This window comes from Balaenoptera ricei, chromosome 6, assembly GCF_028023285.1.
Source record: "Balaenoptera ricei isolate mBalRic1 chromosome 6, mBalRic1.hap2, whole genome shotgun sequence".
NCBI classification, from domain to species: domain Eukaryota; kingdom Metazoa; phylum Chordata; class Mammalia; order Artiodactyla; family Balaenopteridae; genus Balaenoptera; species Balaenoptera ricei.
The window spans coordinates 79,518,791-79,539,357 of NC_082644.1; the positions used below are offsets into that span (position 1 = coordinate 79,518,791).

Here is a 20,567-nt window from a genome sequence, read left to right on the forward strand (position 1 = left end):
CGGCTCTATAGATACAACTTATCCTTTGAAAGTATTTTCTTTCCTATATAAAACTAAAGGTTTAAGGAAAAAATAAGGCAGGATGAGGAAATTGCTTTCTGAAAGTCCATTAGAGGTGGAGGTGGTATGTGTGTGTATGTGTATGTGGGGAGAGGGTGAATGTTTAAAAACACTAGTGGGACTAAAGACAGATAGGCTTTGTTCCCTGACAGGGTTACGTGTTTGCTTTTGTTAGGACCAGCCTGAAGCGTTCTAGTTAAGGTCATGTGGAAAGTCAGGGGGCATCTGTTCGTGAAAGGAACCTGGTTTTTCTGGCTTCTAGAATCTAACCATAGATGTGCAGTGATTATGTTTTCTGATCCTCAAATCATCCTCTACAGTCTGTCCAAGGGTTGGGGGACCACTTCAGAGGCTGAAAGGTGGTCAAGAAGATGTAGCTAGTGTGCTAAAACGGAAGGATTCTGAGGGATTTCAATCATCGGTGGGGTCAACAGAGTAAAATTCTTTATCCTTCCACATTTTCAGATGCGCAGATATATCTCATTGCCTCATCTCTGTAATGTCACCATCAGAAGAAGTAGGATCAATTGGAGGAGAATTCAGACAGGTGGCTTACTCACTGAATCCAAAGCAAGAGCGTAGATCTCCTAGGACAAATCTAATTATTTTTATTCAGCCATTTACTTTAAGACAGTGATTCTCAAAGCAAGGTACCGAGACTGGCAGTATTAGCATTACTGGGAACTTGTTAGAAATACAGATTCTCAGGCCTGCCAAATCAGACACTTTGAGGGCGAGGCCCAGGACACTTGTGTTTTAACAAGTGCTCCAGGTGATTCTGATGCACAGTTAAGATTGAGAACCACTGCCCCACAGCAATGATCTTAGTCTTAATGCACATTCACCAATTCATGCAGCAGAAATTTACTGAGCATGTAGTATGTACTAGGCATGAGCTTGGTGCTTCCTTTAGGAAGGAGATCAAGACATCTCAGGACCACCCAAGACCATTTAGATATCGGGGGAGAGGGTCTGTGGCAGTAGATAAGTGAACAAAATGAAGAATTTGAGAGAAAGAAAGAGAAAGCTACACAACTAAACCAAAAATGATAAATGTTTTCCTGTGGTAGCTAAGCAGGAAGAGTAGAAATATGGAGGGAAAACATCTATTGAAGGAGGCAAGATTTTATGGTAATGATAGGGCAGGACTAGGACTCTGTAGTGGGTTTGGCTGGAAAATTATTGATGCTCCTTCCCCATCTTTTGTCTGTCTTGAAAACAGCTCCTTAATTTCATAAATACGTTATCCTAAAAAAAATGAATACGAAAGGGAAACTAATCGCTAGTTCTCTTTGTAGGGAAAGCTCATGACACAGTGCAATTTGAGCACAGATAACTGCTGAAGGGGTACATCACACCAACTTTCGGTTCCTTGATTCCTAATACCTTCCTTCTTTCCACAACTTCTTGTTTTCAACAGTTGAGTTAGAGACTAAGAAGATTCTGTTAGAGTAAAAATGTGTGTAATTTTGAGTATTGTTAGTCTAAATGGGTGTCAGTTACCTTGAAAGAAAACTAGAGGATAGGAATATTTAACAGTAAACTACTCTAATGCTAAACTTTCTAAAGCAAAAACCTTTCCTTGAGTTTTTAAACCCAAAAGATCCCTACTATAGGCAAATAATTCTAGAGATAACCTGCTGTAAAAATGTGCTGTAGGCACAAAATATCTAAATGGATTGTTTTCATGAGGCATTGGCATTTACCACCTATGCAGGTAAAGCTTCACTAATTTAGATCTTTCTTATTCAGAATTTGTAGCTGTTTGGACATTGTCCAGGCTTTCTGCTTTTGCAATATCTATTAAAACAGGAACGGGTTATAAAAATTAACAGTGTACGCAACATTTGAAATGGAGAAGCTTAATACAGAAAATATTCTTGTCTAGATTTCACATAAGGTGGCAGAAGAATTATTTGTGACCGAGAAATAAGAAAAGGAAATTACTGGATGTTCTTTAAAAGCAGTGCTGAGTTGACTTTCTATTGATCTTACAACTCTGTACAGGCAGATGTTAACTTGTAGATTTTTACTGAGCAGAGATGCAAATAATTTCTGTCCAGTGGAAAAGATAACCCTAAGGTTACAGTTGATTGCTCTGTTGAACATTAATCAGTTTTGTATCTAAACCAATATTTTTATCCTAATGTTCCTTTATAAACTGCCTATAGACGTCTAGCTTTTCAAATGCTCTTTGAACTAGTTTTAACAGCTTACTGGTTCCTTCATTAAATAATTAGTTGAATAAAATCATTGGCATGTATTCATTTTATATTTGCATTAAAGTTATGATTGTGCTGTTTTGAAAACTATACTTTAATAATAGTGAGCAATAATTTTTTTATTCATCCAAATAGCTCAGAAACTGTTAGTTGAGCTGTATTTGCCAGTCACTAAATAAGGTGTTTTTAAAAAATCTTGGAAATTCGTGAATTTGGTTCTACAAAACTATTGCAAAATTCAACTTGCCATCATTTTTCTGCATTAGTATGAATTGGTGAGGTTTATTGCCTCAATATAGCCAAGCGATCATCTGGATGTTTTATACTATATGTGGCAGGTGCCTGTGATGTTTCTTTGGCTGTAGTGCCTAAAATTGCATGTATATTTTTAAAAGAAATTAAACAACAGTAACAAGATGACCAAGATAACCAAGATCATGGGGCGGGGGCGGCAAATAGATTGTAGTACAAAGAACAGAAATTACATCTATCATGGAACAAAGGAAACTTTTAAAGGGCAGCATTACTGTTAGGATGCAAGAATAAAACACCAGGCATGCAGGTTCTCCCAATTCATTCCTGAAATGCAAGCCAACATCACTGCCAGCTGCTGAATGGAAACCAAGTCTTACTTAGCTGCTTCTGATGCTTCCCTCAGTTCTTCATCCAGTCTGCATGAGCAAAAATTAGCAGTGTAGAAAAGAAACAAAAAAGAAGCAGGCAGAGCGTGAGAAGAGTCACCCAGCAAAGCAGAGCCAAACATAAGTGGAGCGTATGTGCTTTTAAAAACCAACCTTTGGAACACTGAGACACATTCCTTCAATTAAATATGGTGTTTTAAGAACTCCAATTCAACGTTTATGTACGTTTCTTTCGCAAAGTCCTTCATAAAGATGATAGATATAAACGTTGCAAGAAAATTGGCAACATGCTGGCTGAATAAAGCTGGAAACAGCCATAGCAGTTGTTGGGGACAGTTAAAGTTAGCTTGCAGCCTGGGCCAAGTCAGGGACGTATCTGGTTTAGTAGGTTTCAGTTGCAAATTAGGTTGACCTCAACAGCTTTCTTTACACACAAGACAAAGACGGGAAATGATATACTACAAGGGACTGATACGAGGACCTCTTGCTCTGATAGCGTGTTGAGGTCACCCACGAGTAAGACACTGGTGTACACACACAGAGGGCCCAGCGTGAATTGTAGATCAGGAGACTTTTACCTCACACTTCTCTTATAAGATCTCTCTTCATCGTACCTTACAGGATAAAAAATGAATGCAGTGAGGAAAACGAGCAGACAGATGGAAAAAAATGACAGGTCAGTGTTTTACAGAACAGTCAAAACATGAGAGGAAAAGCCTACCGAAAGAGTAATCAATTGCCTTTGGGGAGAAATCTTATTTTTATTAGATATAGTCAATGATTTCGAATTTATGATTATATACAGCCAATCCTCATGATTTGTAGATTCCGTGTTTGCAAATTCGCCTACTTGCTAAACCATAGTTGCGACCTCTAAAGCAGTACTTACGGCACTTTCGTGGTCACTTGTGGATGTTCACAGAGTGACCAGAAATTTGAGTCACCTGACCTGTGGGTTCCCAGCTGATGTGGAACTAGGCGAGGCTCTGCCTTCTCGTCTCAGCTCTTTTGCTGCAAACAAGTAGGCTTTTTACAGTCTCTGAAGTGCCATGTTTTTCTCATTTTTGTGCTTTTTGCTGGCGATCTCTTTCTTTATTAAAAATGTTCCCCAAACATTGTGCTTAAGTACCATCTGGTATTCCTAAGCACAGGGAGGCTATGATGTGCCTTAGGGAAGGATATATGTGTGTTAGATACGCTTTATTCAGGCACAAGTTACAGTGCTGTTGGCCCTGAGTTCAATGTTAGTGAATCAACAGTACAGATCAAATAAAGTATCTTTAAACAGAAACGCAATAAAACAAGGTTATATATTAATCGGTAAATGAAAATGTTGTGACTGAGTACTCAGAGAAACTCAGCCCTGTATTCCCCCTAGAAACAGCGGTTCAGTACTTTATTCAAATCTTGTAAGAACACCACTGCCACAAATAATAAGAATCGCCTGTAATCAGTGATTATAAATCTGATTCCAGATTGGGCTCGTTTTTCTTTCATTTAAGCCCTTTGATGACAGGCTCCATCCCAGCTGAATATTGGTCTTGGGGTTGGATGAGATCAGACCCTCTGAATGCTATTGTGTAATGGGAAGGAGCTATGGCTTGTTATCAATTTGAAAATGGCATAATATGAAAATGAGGCAATGAGGGTCAGTCACAGAAACGAGAGAAAGGACATCCAGAGGAGATGGATTACAAAAGACAGGAGAAATCAATCATGGACACATGGGGAGGGCATGCGTGGTTGTAAATTTCTTCCTCCAGAAGAAACTCTTTCCAAATGAAGCCCTTCCTCCCAAAGAAACTTTTCCCAAATGGAGCCCTTGCAAACTGACATGTGTAGATGAATGAAAAGCTCCTCAGGCATGTTTAACTTCTCAACAACTAAACTTCCCTGTATGAGTAGCAAGTCTCTAAAAGCAACACAATTACAATAAATAACATTCTGGACTGCCAGCTTTGTGCCAGGCTTCCTCAATGCTTTATGTACACTGTTCTCATTAAATCCTCAGGACCTTTCCATTGCTCCTTACTTTCTCATTTTAAAGATGCTGAAGCTGAGACTCAGAGGGTTTTTTTTTGGTTTTTTTTAAATTATTTTATTTTTGGCTGTGTTGGGTCTTTGTTGCTGTGCACAGGCTTTCCCTAGTTGCAGTGAGCGGGGGCTACTCTTTCTTTGTTGCGGTGCGTGGGCTTCTCATTGCGGTGGCTTCTCTTGTTGCGGAGCACGGGCTCTAGGTGTGCGGGCTTCAGTAGGAGTGGCTCGCGGGCTCTAGAGCGCAGGCTCAGTAGTTGTGGTGCACGGGCTTAGTTGCTCCGCGCATGTGGGATCTTCCCGGACCAGGGCTCGAACCGGTGTCCCCTGCATTGGCAGGCAGATTCTCAACCACTGCGCCACCAGGGAAGCCCAGACTCAGGGTTTTAAATAGGTTTCCTGAAGTCTCAGAGAGGCAGGTGGGAAGGTTCACACCTAATGCTAAGCCTCCAAAGCCCACTCTCTTCTCTTTTTCCACTTGCCACACCGGGGAAGCACTGCCATATTTACCGAGAAAATGTCCAGTGCTCACTTCCACTTGACGAGGGAAGGTCCTTGTCATCTTTTGTAAAGGGAGACAGCATTATAGGAGGTGGGTGCTCCAGTACTTTTAAAGACTAGGAGTGGCTTTTGGAGATGGGGTCCCTTCTTTGAGGCAGCAGGCCAGAGCCAGAAGGTGTGCTGGTTTCGGGACCCTGTGAAGCTAGTGAGAATTAAAGCCACCATTTGGAGCTTATGAACACTCTGCTCGATTCAGCTGAGCTAACTGGCAGTTCTCAACCCAGCCGGTACCCTCTGTTCTTACCTGATATTGGGATGCCAGAGAACCAAATGCAGCTGCTTCTGAGCCTTGACTTTAGATGGTTTTTTAAGGGAGGTAAGGAAATCTGCTAGAAAAGGGCCTGGGCTGACCTGGATTTGAATTCTAGTTCCATCTCTTCCTTCTTCCTACTTATATTTTGCATAAGTAACGTCCCCTTCCTTATCTGTAAACGGGGGTTTACTATGGGGATTAAATACAAGATATAAATAGAGCACTTCTATGCCTAGCACAGCAGAGAGACTTCCTTCCAGTTTCTGTGCCCTTTTTTTTTTTTTTTTTTTTTTTTTTTAAAGTGAGGGGACTCTTTTTTGGAAGCCCAAATTGGGAGGTCACTTTTGCTCTCCATCTTATGGAGGAAGATGACTGTTATTGTTATCCTTGTTATCCTTGACTGTTTCCTCTGGAGCTGATGGTTAGATTCCTCCCAGTTTTAATCACGCAGAAAGCTAGTGAATCAGACACAGTGAAAGAACAACATGATCGACAGTAAACAATAGCTCTTTTGCAACAATGAACCAGTTAGGAGGGTTCCTTCTCCAGCGTCATGTTTTTAAAGTCCCAGCTCCAAGCAGTTGTTCGGTTAACTTTTTATTTTTATTATTTTTGCAGCATAATCCTACAACCTTCAGTATCCATACTTTCTTCCCACAGGCTTTACCCTGTACTGAGTAAGGAGGTCATTCCTAACCGCACCACCCACCACTCTGCTTTATCTTTCACCTGAAGGGAACCATGAAGAAAAAGGACTGAGAAGAAAACAGAGAAAGGGTAATTTTTTTTTTCTCTTTTCCTAGGGTCAAGCAGATAAATTACTTTATGTAAGGCAGTGAAGAAATCCAGGCTATGCACAAAACGTACTGGGTCTGTGTGGCATGCGAGACACAAGTAACAAATCTGCTGATTAATGTTAATCCAAAATGGTAGTAAGTTCAAGATAAAAACGAGGAAATTTCAATAACACCAATAGAAGATTATGTGAAAGAAGACCTGAAAGAACAGAACAGTTATCGCTAGGTTATAAGAAAGGAAAATATTTATCGGAGAATATTTAATATTCGTTTTAAATATAAGGTAATGCCATTTCCCCATATTCTATAAATGAGTTATTTTCTAATCTCCTTCTCCAGACATGCAATATTTCTTACCAAATCTTCAAAACCATCAGGACTTACTTGATGATGCTGTCTGGAATATGGACGCAGTCCATTGGGATCAGCCCACTGAGCTCTGATAAGCTACTGACGTATTTAATTTTACTGCTGAACTTTGAACTAGAAAAAAAGAAAAGAAAAAAGATCTCAGTCGCTCCTCCATCCCTTCTCAGGCTGCTGCCTCTTCTTGAAAATTCTAATCACCTTGCCCCAGCACTCTTACTAAGAAGAATGGCTACATTATTTGAGTAGTTACTATGTGCCAGACACTGTTTTAACTGGTTTATATATATTAACTCTTTTATTTCCTATGATGGATAGCCTAATGAGGTAGAGACTATTATTGTTCTCTTTTTAAAGATAGATAAGGAAACTGAAAACCTAGGGAGTTAAGTGTTTGCCCAGATTTCACCTTCAGTAAGTGGCAAAGCCTAGATTTAAACCCGGGCAGCATGACTGCAAGGTCCACACATTGCATGGCCTCCCGGTGGTTCCTGCCACTCTGAACTGTCACTGGTTTATGGTTTGTTTCCCTTTGTTTGCTTGTTTGTATTTAGCAAACAAAAATCTTGTCATTAGTTCTTTCAGAATCTACCACGGTTGATATATTTTTAAAGTATATATAAAGTTGTTTTCCTCTTTTTTTTAGTTTTATTTTAAATATATGTATACTTTTTTAAGTTTTAAATCTTGAAAGGTCATTCCAGATGAACCAATGCTCAAAAAACAATGTTCCAATGATCGGATTTGAATGGCAGACGGCTTTCATCTCAATGTCGTCATTTTAGATGTGTGTAAATGCATAGAAAACAACTTGCAAGGAGACCCCTGAATTTGCCTCTGGGGAAGGGGGTTGGGTACAAGAGTCGGTAGTTGCTGAAGGAAGAACTTGGTCTTTATAATGATTGGATGTTTTATAAGAAGGAGGCATTTTTGTATTGTTGGTGTAATAGCAAGCTAATTCTAAAAATATATCATTCCACTTGAAAGGGAATTTGATCAAGCATCAAACTTTCTTGAATGTTCTCTAATGAAAGGGCCTCCCCAGTCTGCTGGGAGCATGCCGCGCCATCCGCCAACTGTACTGTCTTCTGTTCAACTACTGTGTATTCTAATAGGAAGTCTTTTCGAGGTCAGTTCTCCATACATCTATCTTTCACATTTTACTTGCAGTTTTGACCCTGGGCCACTGGCTGTGACTTGTGAACAACCTCCATCTCCAAAAAGTCACTTCTCGTCCTCCTGATCAGCCTTGGGTGAACACACACTACCAACAATATGCTACCTTAGGCCACTTCCTTCCTCCAGAGTTTTCAAGCTAAATTCAGGTTTTGATGATAAAAGATGGAGGGGGTGGAATAAAAAGGCAGAAGAAGTTAGTTATGCAAGAGGGACACCTCCACACTGGAATGTACAGTTCTCTAAACATGCCTGGTGTACGGCACCTCCTTCTTGGTGTGTTGGTACCTGCTGTTTCCTCTACCTGGCTTTAGCTAGCCAATGCTATTAGTCTTCCAAACTCAACTTGAGGGCACATTCTTCTGGAAAGCCTCTCGATGCAGACTCTCAGCCTTCACACTCCACCTGTTACCTTAAAACTCACACTCACCGTGAGTTATCAGCCCCCATCGTGCTTCCTTTGTGCCCTGTATTATAACTGTTTTCTAGTCTGCCTGTGTCAGCTGCCAGGCTGTGAACTCCCTGAGGACAGCAATTGAGCTATTTAATTTCTCAGCCTCCAGCACCTAACCCAACGCTTGACACAGACAAACAATTCATTTTAAAAAAAGGAATTTGAGGGGGGAGAGAAAAATTAGGAGTATGGGATTAGCAGATACAAAGTACTATATATATAAAATAGATAAACAACAAGGTCCTACTGTGTAACACAGGGAACTATATTCAATATCCTGCAATAAACCATAATGGAAATATGATATATATTCTTTTTCATATTCAGTTTTATATATATATATAAAACTGAATCACTTCACTGTACACCAGAAACTAACACAACATTGTAAATCAGTTATACTTCAATTTAAAAAATACATGAATTAAAAGAAAAAAAGAACTTGCCATATACCTCTATCATAGGTGTTACCCTTTAGCAGTGAAAAGACCTATAATACATGTTAGTGACCTCTTTTTTTCAGTTCAAAAAATTTATGACACTGATGTAGACTGATTTACAGAGGGATATTTAAAGAGGGTCTTACATGATGAAATTGTAGAACACAATGAACATAATTCTTTAGAACTATGCAGACATTGGGTTCAAAGCCTGAATCTTTCATTTCTTGGCTGTGTTACCTTAGACCTGGGGTTGGCAAACCATGGCCTGTGGGCCAAAGCCAGCTTATGATTTTTTTTTTTACATCCTTGAGCTACAACTGGTTTTTACATTTTTTAAATGGTTGAAAAATGATAAAAAGAAGAATATTGTGTGACATGTAAAAGATTTCAGAAAATTCAATTTCAGTATTCATAAATCAAGTTTTATTGGAACACAGCCATACTTATTTATTTACATACTGTCTATGGCTGCTTTTACCCTACCACGGCAGAGCTGAGTGGTTGTGATTGAGACTGTATGGCCCATAACACTTAAAATATTTAATATCTGATCCTTTACAGAATGGGTTTGCTGGCTCCTGCTTCAGACAATTTATTTGACCTCACTGGACCTCAGGGTTTTTTCCTATATAACAGAAATAGTAAGCAGCACCTCCTTCAGAGGACTGTCATTAGGGTTAAATAAAATAATGCATATAAGCACTCAGTAAAGGTAGGCCATTATTATATGTGATTTACCACAACACTACTTGCTATAAGTTTATTATTTTTGTTGTAATTATTATTATTATCTTGAAACGCCCTTCAAAAAATGTTGACTTACAATCTGTTTTCAATACTCTTACCATAACAAGTATTTATCAGGAAGAAATATATTTGTTTTATAATAAGAGCTGAACTATTAAATAAATATCAGTGAATCAATATCAATTCTAATGTTTGCTTTTTCACCCATTAAAGTTTATATAAGCTCTTCCTACTCCCTTGTCAAAGCATTTTCTGCTAATCTTAAAATAAGTGGCTTTTTGTACGTCTTAAAAGCTCACATTATTTTTTAAAGTAATATAACATGGTATGGTAAAGAAATCTTTGCCAGAGGAAAACTAGGTTGAATCCTGCTACTGCTCAGTTTTTGGAAGTAGGGGATGGGAATGCGAAATAAATAAGTGAACACAGAACAAAAAAGGTGGACTCTGGAAGGCACAGTAAAATCTATGTAAAAAAAAATGTAAAGGATTTTAACCTTTAATTGTTTTCTCCAGAAGTGAAGTGATCAGAATTTTTCTTAGGGATTCATTAATAGCTTTGAGATGGAAAAATTTCAATTTATCTGATTGGTATCCTGACGTTAGGGAAGACATTGTTCTAGTTAGCTGAAGTATAGTTGATTCACAATATTGTATTAGTTTCAGGCATACAACATAGTGATTCCATATTTTTATAGACTATATTCCACTGAAGTTATTATAAAATGTTGGCTATATTCCCTGTGCTGTATAATATATGCTTGTAGCTTATTTATTTTATACCTAGTAGTTTGTACCTCTTAATTCCATACCCCTATCTTGCCCCTCCCTATTTTATTATATTTTTTTAAAGCTCTCTAGAAAACCTGTACTGTCCCTTTCATTTAACTGTCTCACTCTTACTATATAAGAGGCATATCTTACTTTTCATCACTGAAATGTAAGGTTATACAGCATCTAACACAGAATAGATGATAAACAAATATTTACTGATTTGAAGTGAATTTAAACCAAGAAGCCTTATGGATAATCAAAACAAAGCTCTCCAAATGGCTTCTCAGACTCTTTACCTACCTTTGGTAACCTACGTGGGATTTGTTCAGAAGAAATAGAACAATTAAGACAAGACCTGGCTTCTGTTTCTGTCCTTGGTGTGTCTTTATTTTCCATTGTTATGTTACTCTACCTCTTTGATTCTCTACAATATACCATATATTACTTTAAAAGTACTATTTGTTCCCTTTTGTAATATGGCACAGAAACCTCACTATTTTATCTTCTATGTTTACAGCAAGCAGTATAAAAGTCATGTTTTATAATTATGGGGGAAAAATATTCACTGTGAAAATATGCTCACTCTTAATTAGAGTCTCTTGCTGGGTAGTCCAAAGTATATTTTCAGGAAAGGCAGAGGCAAACATATTTTCCTACTCTCTTGGTTTATGAATTTTTGTTTAGAAGACAATGAATACATATTTTTAAAAACTAGTACGTTTACTTTTACTATAATAATGACCATACCTTATAAAAGGTCGTGTAATTGCAAGGATTGTTCTGATGAACCAAGATGGATGAACAATGATGAATGATTTTAAGTTCTTCCGCAACCTATTGTGAAAAAAAAAAAAAAAAATTACTCATAACCTATTTTGAGTGGGAGTTAAAACAGAAAGTATATCCCCAAATAAGAATATATATATGATATTAGGGAATTCTGTGTAAGTTACTGTTATCTGGTAGGAAGGTATAGAATGCCATGATCAATAAAACGAATGCCTTTTGAGATATAATTTGAAACATGCATAATTCAAACCTCATTTTCCCATAAGAATAAATGTAAAATAGAATTTTTGTATTCTTGGAGTGCATAAATCTATAACCATATGGCATGTTTTTGTTTAACAATGTTTTTCATTTTTGTCAGCATTATTTTTACTATTTTGAAATGAATACACTCTTACTAGCAACTTAGCCAATTTGTTCTACTGAGCCTGGGTTTCTTCTTCTGTAAAATGAAAATGGTAACAGTATATCATGTGGTTGTTTGGCCTTCAGATAATCATTTTAACGTTTTGTACATTCAGGCATATTTTTCAGCATTAGCAATGCTACTTTATGTATGTTTAGATGATTAATGGATTTCAGTTACTATAACAGGACACTCACATGTTGCTTTACAGAGAGCCACATCTGAGGGGAAGCCACACATATGGAAGACATCATAAATTTGTATGCTTATTATGACAATTTTCCTGTAGATGGCAATAACGTGTTTGGTTCTAATAAAACCAGTATGGATGGAAGTGACGTATCTTGAGGAAGGGGCACACAAAGGCACCATATGGGCCAGAATTAACAGCGAATGTTGAAATAAGAGCACTAGGGTTGCCTAAGTCACAACAGTCCTAGTGCACAACAATGGCCGCAAGGTTACATGATACTAGTAAAGAATCATGGACTTTGGCTTATCAGCTCAAATTGCACCTCCATATGGCAATAGCATATGAGTACTTTAAAATACTTGTTGCCAAGTTTGAGATTACAACACTTAACAAAATCTGGGGAAGATCTGCTTTATTTCAAATTTGGGGCATCAAGTGACACATTAATATTTTTATAATTTATTACCTCAAATCAGAATTCAATGTTCCTAAATTGTGATTGCATCTTTGGTAAATTAAAAGGTCACTGAAGATGGGAGTCACTGAGGAAGTCAAAATAGTGATTAGATAATGGAGCCACATACCGTCTGTCAATCATCTGGTAGCATTTCTTCATCCAGCCTAGCCCTGGCATCTTCCGTCTTGGGGTTGCACCATTCAAGTACACAATCATATAGTCTTCAGCTACCATCAACTCTAATGTACTTATTACATATCTGATCACAGGAAGAAAGATAAGTATTTTCAGTTCCCACATGAAAGAGTTCATCTTATTTCACCATAATTATATAACATTTAAATTACAGGGTGCATGACATTTAAGAATGGTTGCACATATTCCCTCTTCAGCTTGAGAAGAATGCAGTTACCTAAGACCACTTCTTTGAGAGTATTACTCATTTATTTGCAGTTATCATTTTTTCATTTTTTTTTTTTAATGCAGGTACACTTGAAAAATGTGTAGGTTAGAAACCTGACTTTCAAAAATGTCAGCAATGTTATTATATACTAAGGGCAAGTCAGATTAAATAAAGGCAGATATAAATGAAGTCAGGTTATCATCAGTTGGCTAAGAACATGTTATCAGAGAACAAAAATAATACTTCACCCAAAGGAAATGTTACAGAATTCTAAAATGCAGATCAGACTGTGTTCATTTTGTTTTCAATTCATTCTACAGACAAAACAGCTCCTCTAAAGCTTTTGGTCTCTTGAGCAATTTTCCTTGACACAGATTTCATCAACTTTTAATCAAAGGCTTAGAATAGTCTACATCATCTATTTCCTTTTATTAAAGATGCTCTATCTGCCATCGCATGCCCACAGACATTAACTGAAAACATTTTGTTGTAAATATCACTCACAGGAAAAGATTTTCCATGACATAGTGGTAATCCGCCCGACTGCTGTCTGGCAGAAAACAGGCAGCAAACACAATGATGGCATTTAGGCCATCCCCGTAGTATCCTAGAGGAGAAACAAAAAGACATTTGTAACCAACTGAAAGCTCTTAACAAGATAATATTTAACCTAAAGGATAAATCTGGAAGCCTTGGCAAGAGTGTGTATGTGGATGTATTAGGTACATCTTTAAATGAGTATTATATAGACTATACTTCTATAAGTATATACACATATAATTATCTTTCAGTGGCTAAGATGTAAGTTATATAGATTCTTAAATAGTGTGAATATATTTGCATATATAGGGTGTCCATGTATTATGGATGATTATATGTGTTGTACATAGTCATAAGTGTGTTAGAAGTATTCAACTTATCAAAGGATGGTGGGGCAACACTTTTTGACTTAAGGGCTTCTAATTTATATAATAAAAAAGCTAATTTATATAACACTCTTTCTTTTAATGGCTAAGAAAGAGGTTCTCTTTGATCCTCTTTAGTTCATCCTAGTTGTAGCAAGCCTGTGTTCCCTGAAAGCCCATCTTCGAAATTCGTGGCAAGGGTTGGTCAGGTCTCCACAGGTTTGTCTCTGGAATCTCAATGTAGTATATTTTTATTTTTTAATATCCATTTTTAAACATTTGTGATTTGTGTCATATAGTTCTGGACTTCAGAAACATTAAAGAGATTCCCTCAAAGCTTTGAGTAGGAGGACAGGACACACCCTCAAGCCTGATCAGAACTCAGTGTGTTTCATTTTTTCAGAACTCTAAATACCCCTCTGGTGATTACAAGGCAGTAAAATACTGGCTGGATATAGATTTGGATGGGCTTAACTCTTGAAAAGCAGTTTAATAAGATGTTCTCTACAAGGATAGAGTATGACTCTACCACAAAAGAGGTGGGGGAAGAAAGTGATACCAACTACAAATACATCAAATTATGGGTTTGCGTATATTACTAATTTGAGGTTGCTGTAGACAATGTTTATGCTACATATCTTAGAAGATGCTACCTACATAAGTATATACCTGATGCAACACATATTTGCAAAACAGGATTGCAGTAGCTTCCCTCTGGATTTTTTGCTTTAGTCCCATCTTTTCTGAAATGTAGGTATTTACTAACTTTTTTTTTAGAATGTGGTATGAAGGAAAACGGCAGAAGGAGATATATTTTAATATAAGAAGTGTTTGTTCCATAAACAGTTTCATTTAGGAAGAGCCATAACTGAATAGAAATCCACAAAGGGTAGGATTAGTGTCACTAAGCCACCCTAACACCACAAAAATATGCAGTTCAGGCTCAGCACAATGAAAAAGACAGAGTTCATTAAAAGAAAAAAGTAGGTGTAATGAATCCCTCTTAAAAACAAGTACAAAAGTATTCTGAGAGACACCAGGAAAGGCAGAGACAAGATGGCAGAGTAGAAGGACTTAAGCTCACCTCCTCACACGAAAACACCAAAATCACAACTAACTGCTGAACAACCATTGACAAAAAAGACTCGACCCTAACAAAAAAAGATATACACCCAAAGACAAAGAGGAAGCCACAATGAGATGGTAGGAGGGGATCTTTCACGACATAATCAAATCCCTCACTGGAAAATAATTATATCACAGAGCTTCTCCCACAGGAGTGAGAGTTCTGAGCCCCACATCAGGCTCCCCAGCCTGGGGGCCTGGCGTTGGGCAGAGGATCCCTCAGGCATTTGGCGCTTTGAAGGCCAGTGGGGCTTTAGCACAGCAGCTCCACAGGACTGGGGGAAACAGAGACTCCACTCTTGGAGGGCACACACAAGGTTTAATGTGCACTGGGGCCCAGGGCAGAGCAGTGACTCCACAGGAGCCTGGGCTAGACCTACCTGCGCATCTTGGAGGGTCTCCTGGGGAGAGGGGATTGGCGGTGGCTCACTGTGGGGGCAAGGACACTGGTGGTGGACACCCCAGGGAATACCCATTGCCGTGAGCTCGCCTGGAGGTCGCCAGTTTGGCACCGAGACCTGGCCCCACCCAACAACCTGCAGGCTCCAGTGCTGGGACACCTCAGGCCAAACAACCAACAGGGTGGGAACAGAGCCCCACCCATCAGCAGACAGGCTGCCTAAAGTCATCCTGAGCCAACAGCTGCCTATATTTATATACCGCTTAACCTGGCCCTGCCCATGAGAGGGACAAGACCCAGCTCCACCCACCAGTGGGCAGGCACCAGTCCCTCCCATCAGCAAGTGTGCACAAGCCCCTGGACCAACCTCACCCACCGGGGGTAGACACCAGAACCAAGAAGAATTACAGTCCTGCAGCTGGAGGAACGGAGACCACAAACACAGAAAGTTAGACAAAATGAGATGGCAAAGAAATATGTTCCAGATGAAGGAACAAGATAAAACCCCAGAAGAACAACTAAGTGAAGTGGAAAAAGGCAATCTACCCAAAAAAGAATTCAGAGTAGTGATAGTAAAGATGATCCAAGATCTCAGAAAAAGAATGGAGGCACAGACTGAGAGGATACAAGAAATGTTTAATAAAGAGCTAGAAGCTTTAAAGAACAAACAGAGATGGACAATACAATAAGTGAAGTGAAAAATATGCCAGAAGGAATCAGTAGCAGAATAAATGAGGCAGAAGAACAAATAAGTGAGCTGGAAGACAGAATGGTGGAAAATCACTGCCATGGAAATGAGGACAGTCTAAGAGACCTCTGGGACAACATTAAACGCACCAACATTCACATTATAGGGATCCCAGAAGGAGAAGAGTGAGAGAAAGGGCCTGAGAAAATATTTGAAGAGATAATAGCCAAAAACTTCCCTAACATGAAAAAGGAAACACTCAAGTCCAGGAAGTGCAGAGCCCCATACAGGATAAATCTAAGAAGGAACACACCAAGACACACAATAATCAAATTGACAAAAATTAAAGACAAAGAAAAAATATTAAAAGCAACAAGGGAAAAGCAACAAATAACATACAAGGGAATCCCCATAAGGTTATCAGCTGAACTTTCAGCAGAAACTCTGCAGTCTAGAAGGGGGTGGCCTGATATACTTAAAGTGATGAAAGGGAAAAACCTACAACCAAGAATACTCTACCCAGCAAGGCTCTCATTGAGATCTGACAGAGAAATCAAAAGCTTTACAGACAACCAAAAGCTAAGAGAATTCAGCACCACCAAACCAGCTTTACAACAAATGCTAAAGGAACTTCTCTCAGCAAAAAAGAAAAGGCCACAACTAGAAACAAGAAAATTACAAACAGGAAAGCTCACCGGTAAAAAGCAAACATACAGTAAAGGTAGGAAATCATCCACACGATGAAAAACCAGCAATCGTGAGAAGAGGAGAGTACAAATGCAGGATATTGGAAATGCATTTGAAATTAAGAGACTAGCAACTTTAAACAATCTTGTATATATATAGACTGCTATATCGAAACCTTATGGTAACTGCAAATCAAAAATCTACAATAGGTTAACACAAAAAAAAGAAAAAGCAATCCAAACACAACACTAAAGATAGTCATCAAATCAAAATAGATGAGAACAAAAGAGGGAGGGAAGAAAAAAGACCTACAAAAGCAAATCCAAAACAATTTAACAAGATGGCAATAAGAACTTACATATCAATAATTACCTTAAATGTAAATGGATTAAATGTTCCAACCAAAAGACATAGACTGGCTGAATGGATACAAAAACAAGACCCGTATATATTCTGTCTACAACACACCCACTTCAGATCTAAGGACACATACAGACTGAAAGTGAGGGGATGGAAAAAGGTATTCCATGCAAATGGAAATCGAAAGAAAGCTGGAGCAGCAATACTGATATCAGACAAAATAGACTTTAAAATAAAGAATGTTACAAGAGAGAAAGAAGGACACTACATAATGATCAAGGGATCAATCCAAGAAGAAGATATAAAAATTGTAAATACATAAACAAATCCAATGTAGGAGTGCCTTAATATATAAGGCAAATGCTAACAGCCATTTCTCCTAAAAGGAGAAATCGACTGTAGCACAATAATAATGGGAGACTTGGTGGGAGGGAGGGAGATGCAAGAGGGAAGAGATATGGGGATATATGTATAGCTGATTCACTTTTTTATAAAGCAGAAACTAACACACCACTGTAAAGCAATTATACTCCAATAAAGATGTTAAAAATAATAATAATAATGGGGGACTTTAACACCCCTCTTACATCAATGGACAGATCATCCAGATAGAAAATCAATAAGGAAACACAGGCCTTAAATGACACATTAGATCAGATGGACTTAATTGATATTTATAGAATATTCCATCCAAAAGCAGCAGGATACACAGTCTTCTTATGTGCACATGGAACATTCTCCAGGATAGATTACATCTTGGGTCACAAATCAAGCCTCAGTAAATTTGAGGGAATGGAAATCATATCAAGCATCTTCTCTGACCACAATGCTATGATATTAGAAATAAACTACAAGGAAAAAACTGTAAAAAAAAAAAAAAAAAAAAAAAACACGTGGTGGCTAAACATATGTTATTAAATGACCAATGGATGACTGAAGAAATCAGAGGAAATCAAAAACCTAGTGACAAATGAAAATGAAAACACAATGATCCAAAACCTATGGGATGCAGCAAAAGCAGTTCTAAGAGGGAAGTTTATAGCAATATAGTCTTACCTCAGGAAACAAGAAGAGTCTCAAACAACCTAACCTTATACCTAAAGCAACTAGAGAAAGAAGAACCAAAAAAACCCCTAAGTTAGCAAAAGGAAAGAAATCGTAAAGATCAGTGCAGAAATAAATGAAATAGAGAAGAAGAAAACAATAGCAAAGATGAATGAAACTAAAAGCTGGTTCTTTGAGAAGACAAACAAAATTGATAAGCCTTTAGCCAGACTCATGAGGAAAAAAAGGGAGAGGACTCAAATCAATAAAATTAGAAATGAAAAAGAAGTTACAACTGACACCACAGAAATACAAAGGAACATAAGAGACTACTACAAGCAACTGTATGCCAAGAAATTGGACAACCTGGAAGAAATGGACAAATTCTTAGAAAGGTACTATCTCCTAAGACTGAATCAGGAAGAAGTAGAAAATATGAACAGACCAGTCACAAGCACTGAAATTGAAACTGTGATTTAAAAATGCCCAACAAACAAAAGTCCAGGACTAGAAGGCTTCACAGGCGAATTCTATCAAACATTTACAGAAGAGTTAACACCTATTCTTTTGAAACTCTTCCAAAAAAGTCAAAGAGGAAGGAACAGTCCCAAGCTCATTCTGTGAGGCCACCATCATACCAGACAAAGATACCAGAAAAAAAGAAAATTACCGGCCAATATCATTGATGAACATAGATGCAAAAATCCTCAACAAAATACTAGCAAACCGAATCCAACAATACATTAAGGATCATACACCATGATCAAGTGGGATTTATCCCAGGCATGCAAGGAGTTTTCAATATACACAAGTAAATCAGTGTGATACACCACATTAACAAACTGAATAATAAAAACCATATGATCCTCTCAATAGATGCAGAAAAAGCTTTTGACAAAATTCAACACCCATTTATGATAAAAACTCTCCAGAAAGTGAGCATAGAGGGAACCCACCTCAACATAATAAAGGCTATATATGAAAAACCACAGTCAACATCATACTCAATGGTGAAAAGCTGAAAGCATTTCCTCTAAGATCAGGAACAAGACAAGGATGTCCACTCTTGCCACTCTTACTCAACATAGTTTTGGAAGTCCTAGCCATGGCAGTCAGAGAAGAAAATGAAATAAGAGGAATCCAAATTGGAAAAGAAGAAGTAAAACGGTCACTGTTTGCAGATGACATGATACTATACATAGAAAATCCTAAATATGCTGCCAGAAAACTACTAGGGCTCATCAATGAATCTGGTAAGGTTGCAGGATACAAAATTAATACACAGAAATCTGTTACATTTCTATACACTAGCAATGAAAGATCAGAAAGAGAAATTCAAGAAATAATTCCACTTACCATCGCATCAAAAATAATAAAATACCTAGGAATAAACCTGCCTACGGAGGCAAAAGACCTGTACTTTGAAAACTGTAAGACGCTGATGAAAGACACTGAAGATGACACAAACAGATGGAAAGATATACCATGTTCTTGGATTGGAAGAATCAATATTGTCAAAATGACTATATTACCCAAGGCAATCTACAGATTCAGTGCTATCCCTATGAAATTACCAAGGGCATTTTTCACAGAAGTAGAGAAAAAATTTTTTTAATTTGTATGGAAACACAAAAGACCTCAAATAGCTAAAGCAATCCTGAGAAAGAAAAATGAAGCTGGAGGAATCAGGCTCCCTGGCTTCAGACTACACTACAGAGCTACAGAATCAAAGCAGTATGGTACTGACATGAAAACAGAAATATAAATCAATGGAACAGGACAGAAAGCCCAGAAATAAACCCACACACCTATGATCAATTAATCTACAACAAAGGAGGCAAGAATATACAATGGAGAAAAGACAGTCTTTTCAATAGTGGTGCTGGGAAAACCAGACAGCTACATATAAAAGAATGAAACTAGAACATTCTCTAACACCATACACAAAATGGATTAAAGACCTAAATGTAAGACCAGATACTATAACACTCTTAGAGGAAAACATAGGCAGAACACTCTTTGACATAAACCGTAGCAGTATCTTTTTGGATCCACCTCCTAGAGTAATGAAAATAAAAACAAAAATAAGCAAATGGGACCTAATCAAACTTAACAAGCTTTTGCACAGCAAAGGAAACCATAAACAAAATGAAAACACAACCCACAGAATGGGAGAATATATTTGCATATGAAGTGACTGACAAGGGATTAATCCCCAAACTATACAAACAGCTCATGCAGCTCAATATCAAATAAACAAACAATCCAATCAAAAAATGGGCAGAAGCTCTAAATAGACATTTCTCCAAAGAAGATATACAGATGGCCAAAAAGCACATGAAAAGATGTTCAACAAAGCTAATTATTAGAGAAATGCAAATCAAACTACAATGAGGTATCACCTCACACTGGTCAGAATGGGTATCATCAGAAAGTCTATAATAAATGCTGGAGAGCATGTGGAGAAAAGGGAGCCCTTCTACACTGTTGGTGGAAATGTAATTTGATACAGCCACTATGGAGAACAGTATGCAGGTTCCTTAAAAAACTAAAAATTGAACTACCATATGACCCAGCAATCCC

The 20,567-nt window shown here is 37.9% G+C and overlaps 1 protein-coding gene and 1 long non-coding RNA gene across 5 annotated transcripts in view; one reads left to right on the top strand and one right to left on the bottom strand.

Annotated features, from left to right (window-relative positions):
- Nucleotides 1–20,567, bottom strand: part of PRUNE2 (prune homolog 2 with BCH domain) — a 259,194-nt gene that overhangs the window by 8,678 nt on the left and 229,949 nt on the right. For 2 of the 4 annotated variants that reach the window (XM_059924950.1, XM_059924948.1), the window contains exons 13-17: nucleotides 13,280–13,382; nucleotides 12,500–12,631; nucleotides 11,275–11,361; nucleotides 6,953–7,051; nucleotides 3,502–3,537 (exon numbers count right to left, since the gene is read on the bottom strand). In XM_059924950.1, coding sequence (XP_059780933.1) covers nucleotides 3,502–3,537; nucleotides 6,953–7,051; nucleotides 11,275–11,361; nucleotides 12,500–12,631; nucleotides 13,280–13,382 — 457 coding nt within the window. The remainder of the gene's footprint in view (nucleotides 1–3,501; nucleotides 3,538–6,952; nucleotides 7,052–11,274; nucleotides 11,362–12,499; nucleotides 12,632–13,279; nucleotides 13,383–20,567) is intronic. The other 2 variants (XM_059924952.1, XM_059924949.1) reach the window with 1 other exon arrangement.
- On the top strand, nucleotides 3,538–8,854 carry LOC132367133 (uncharacterized). The gene is made up of 3 exons (XR_009503700.1): nucleotides 3,538–3,599; nucleotides 6,432–6,548; nucleotides 8,105–8,854. It is a non-coding gene; the product is annotated as an uncharacterized LOC132367133 (long non-coding RNA).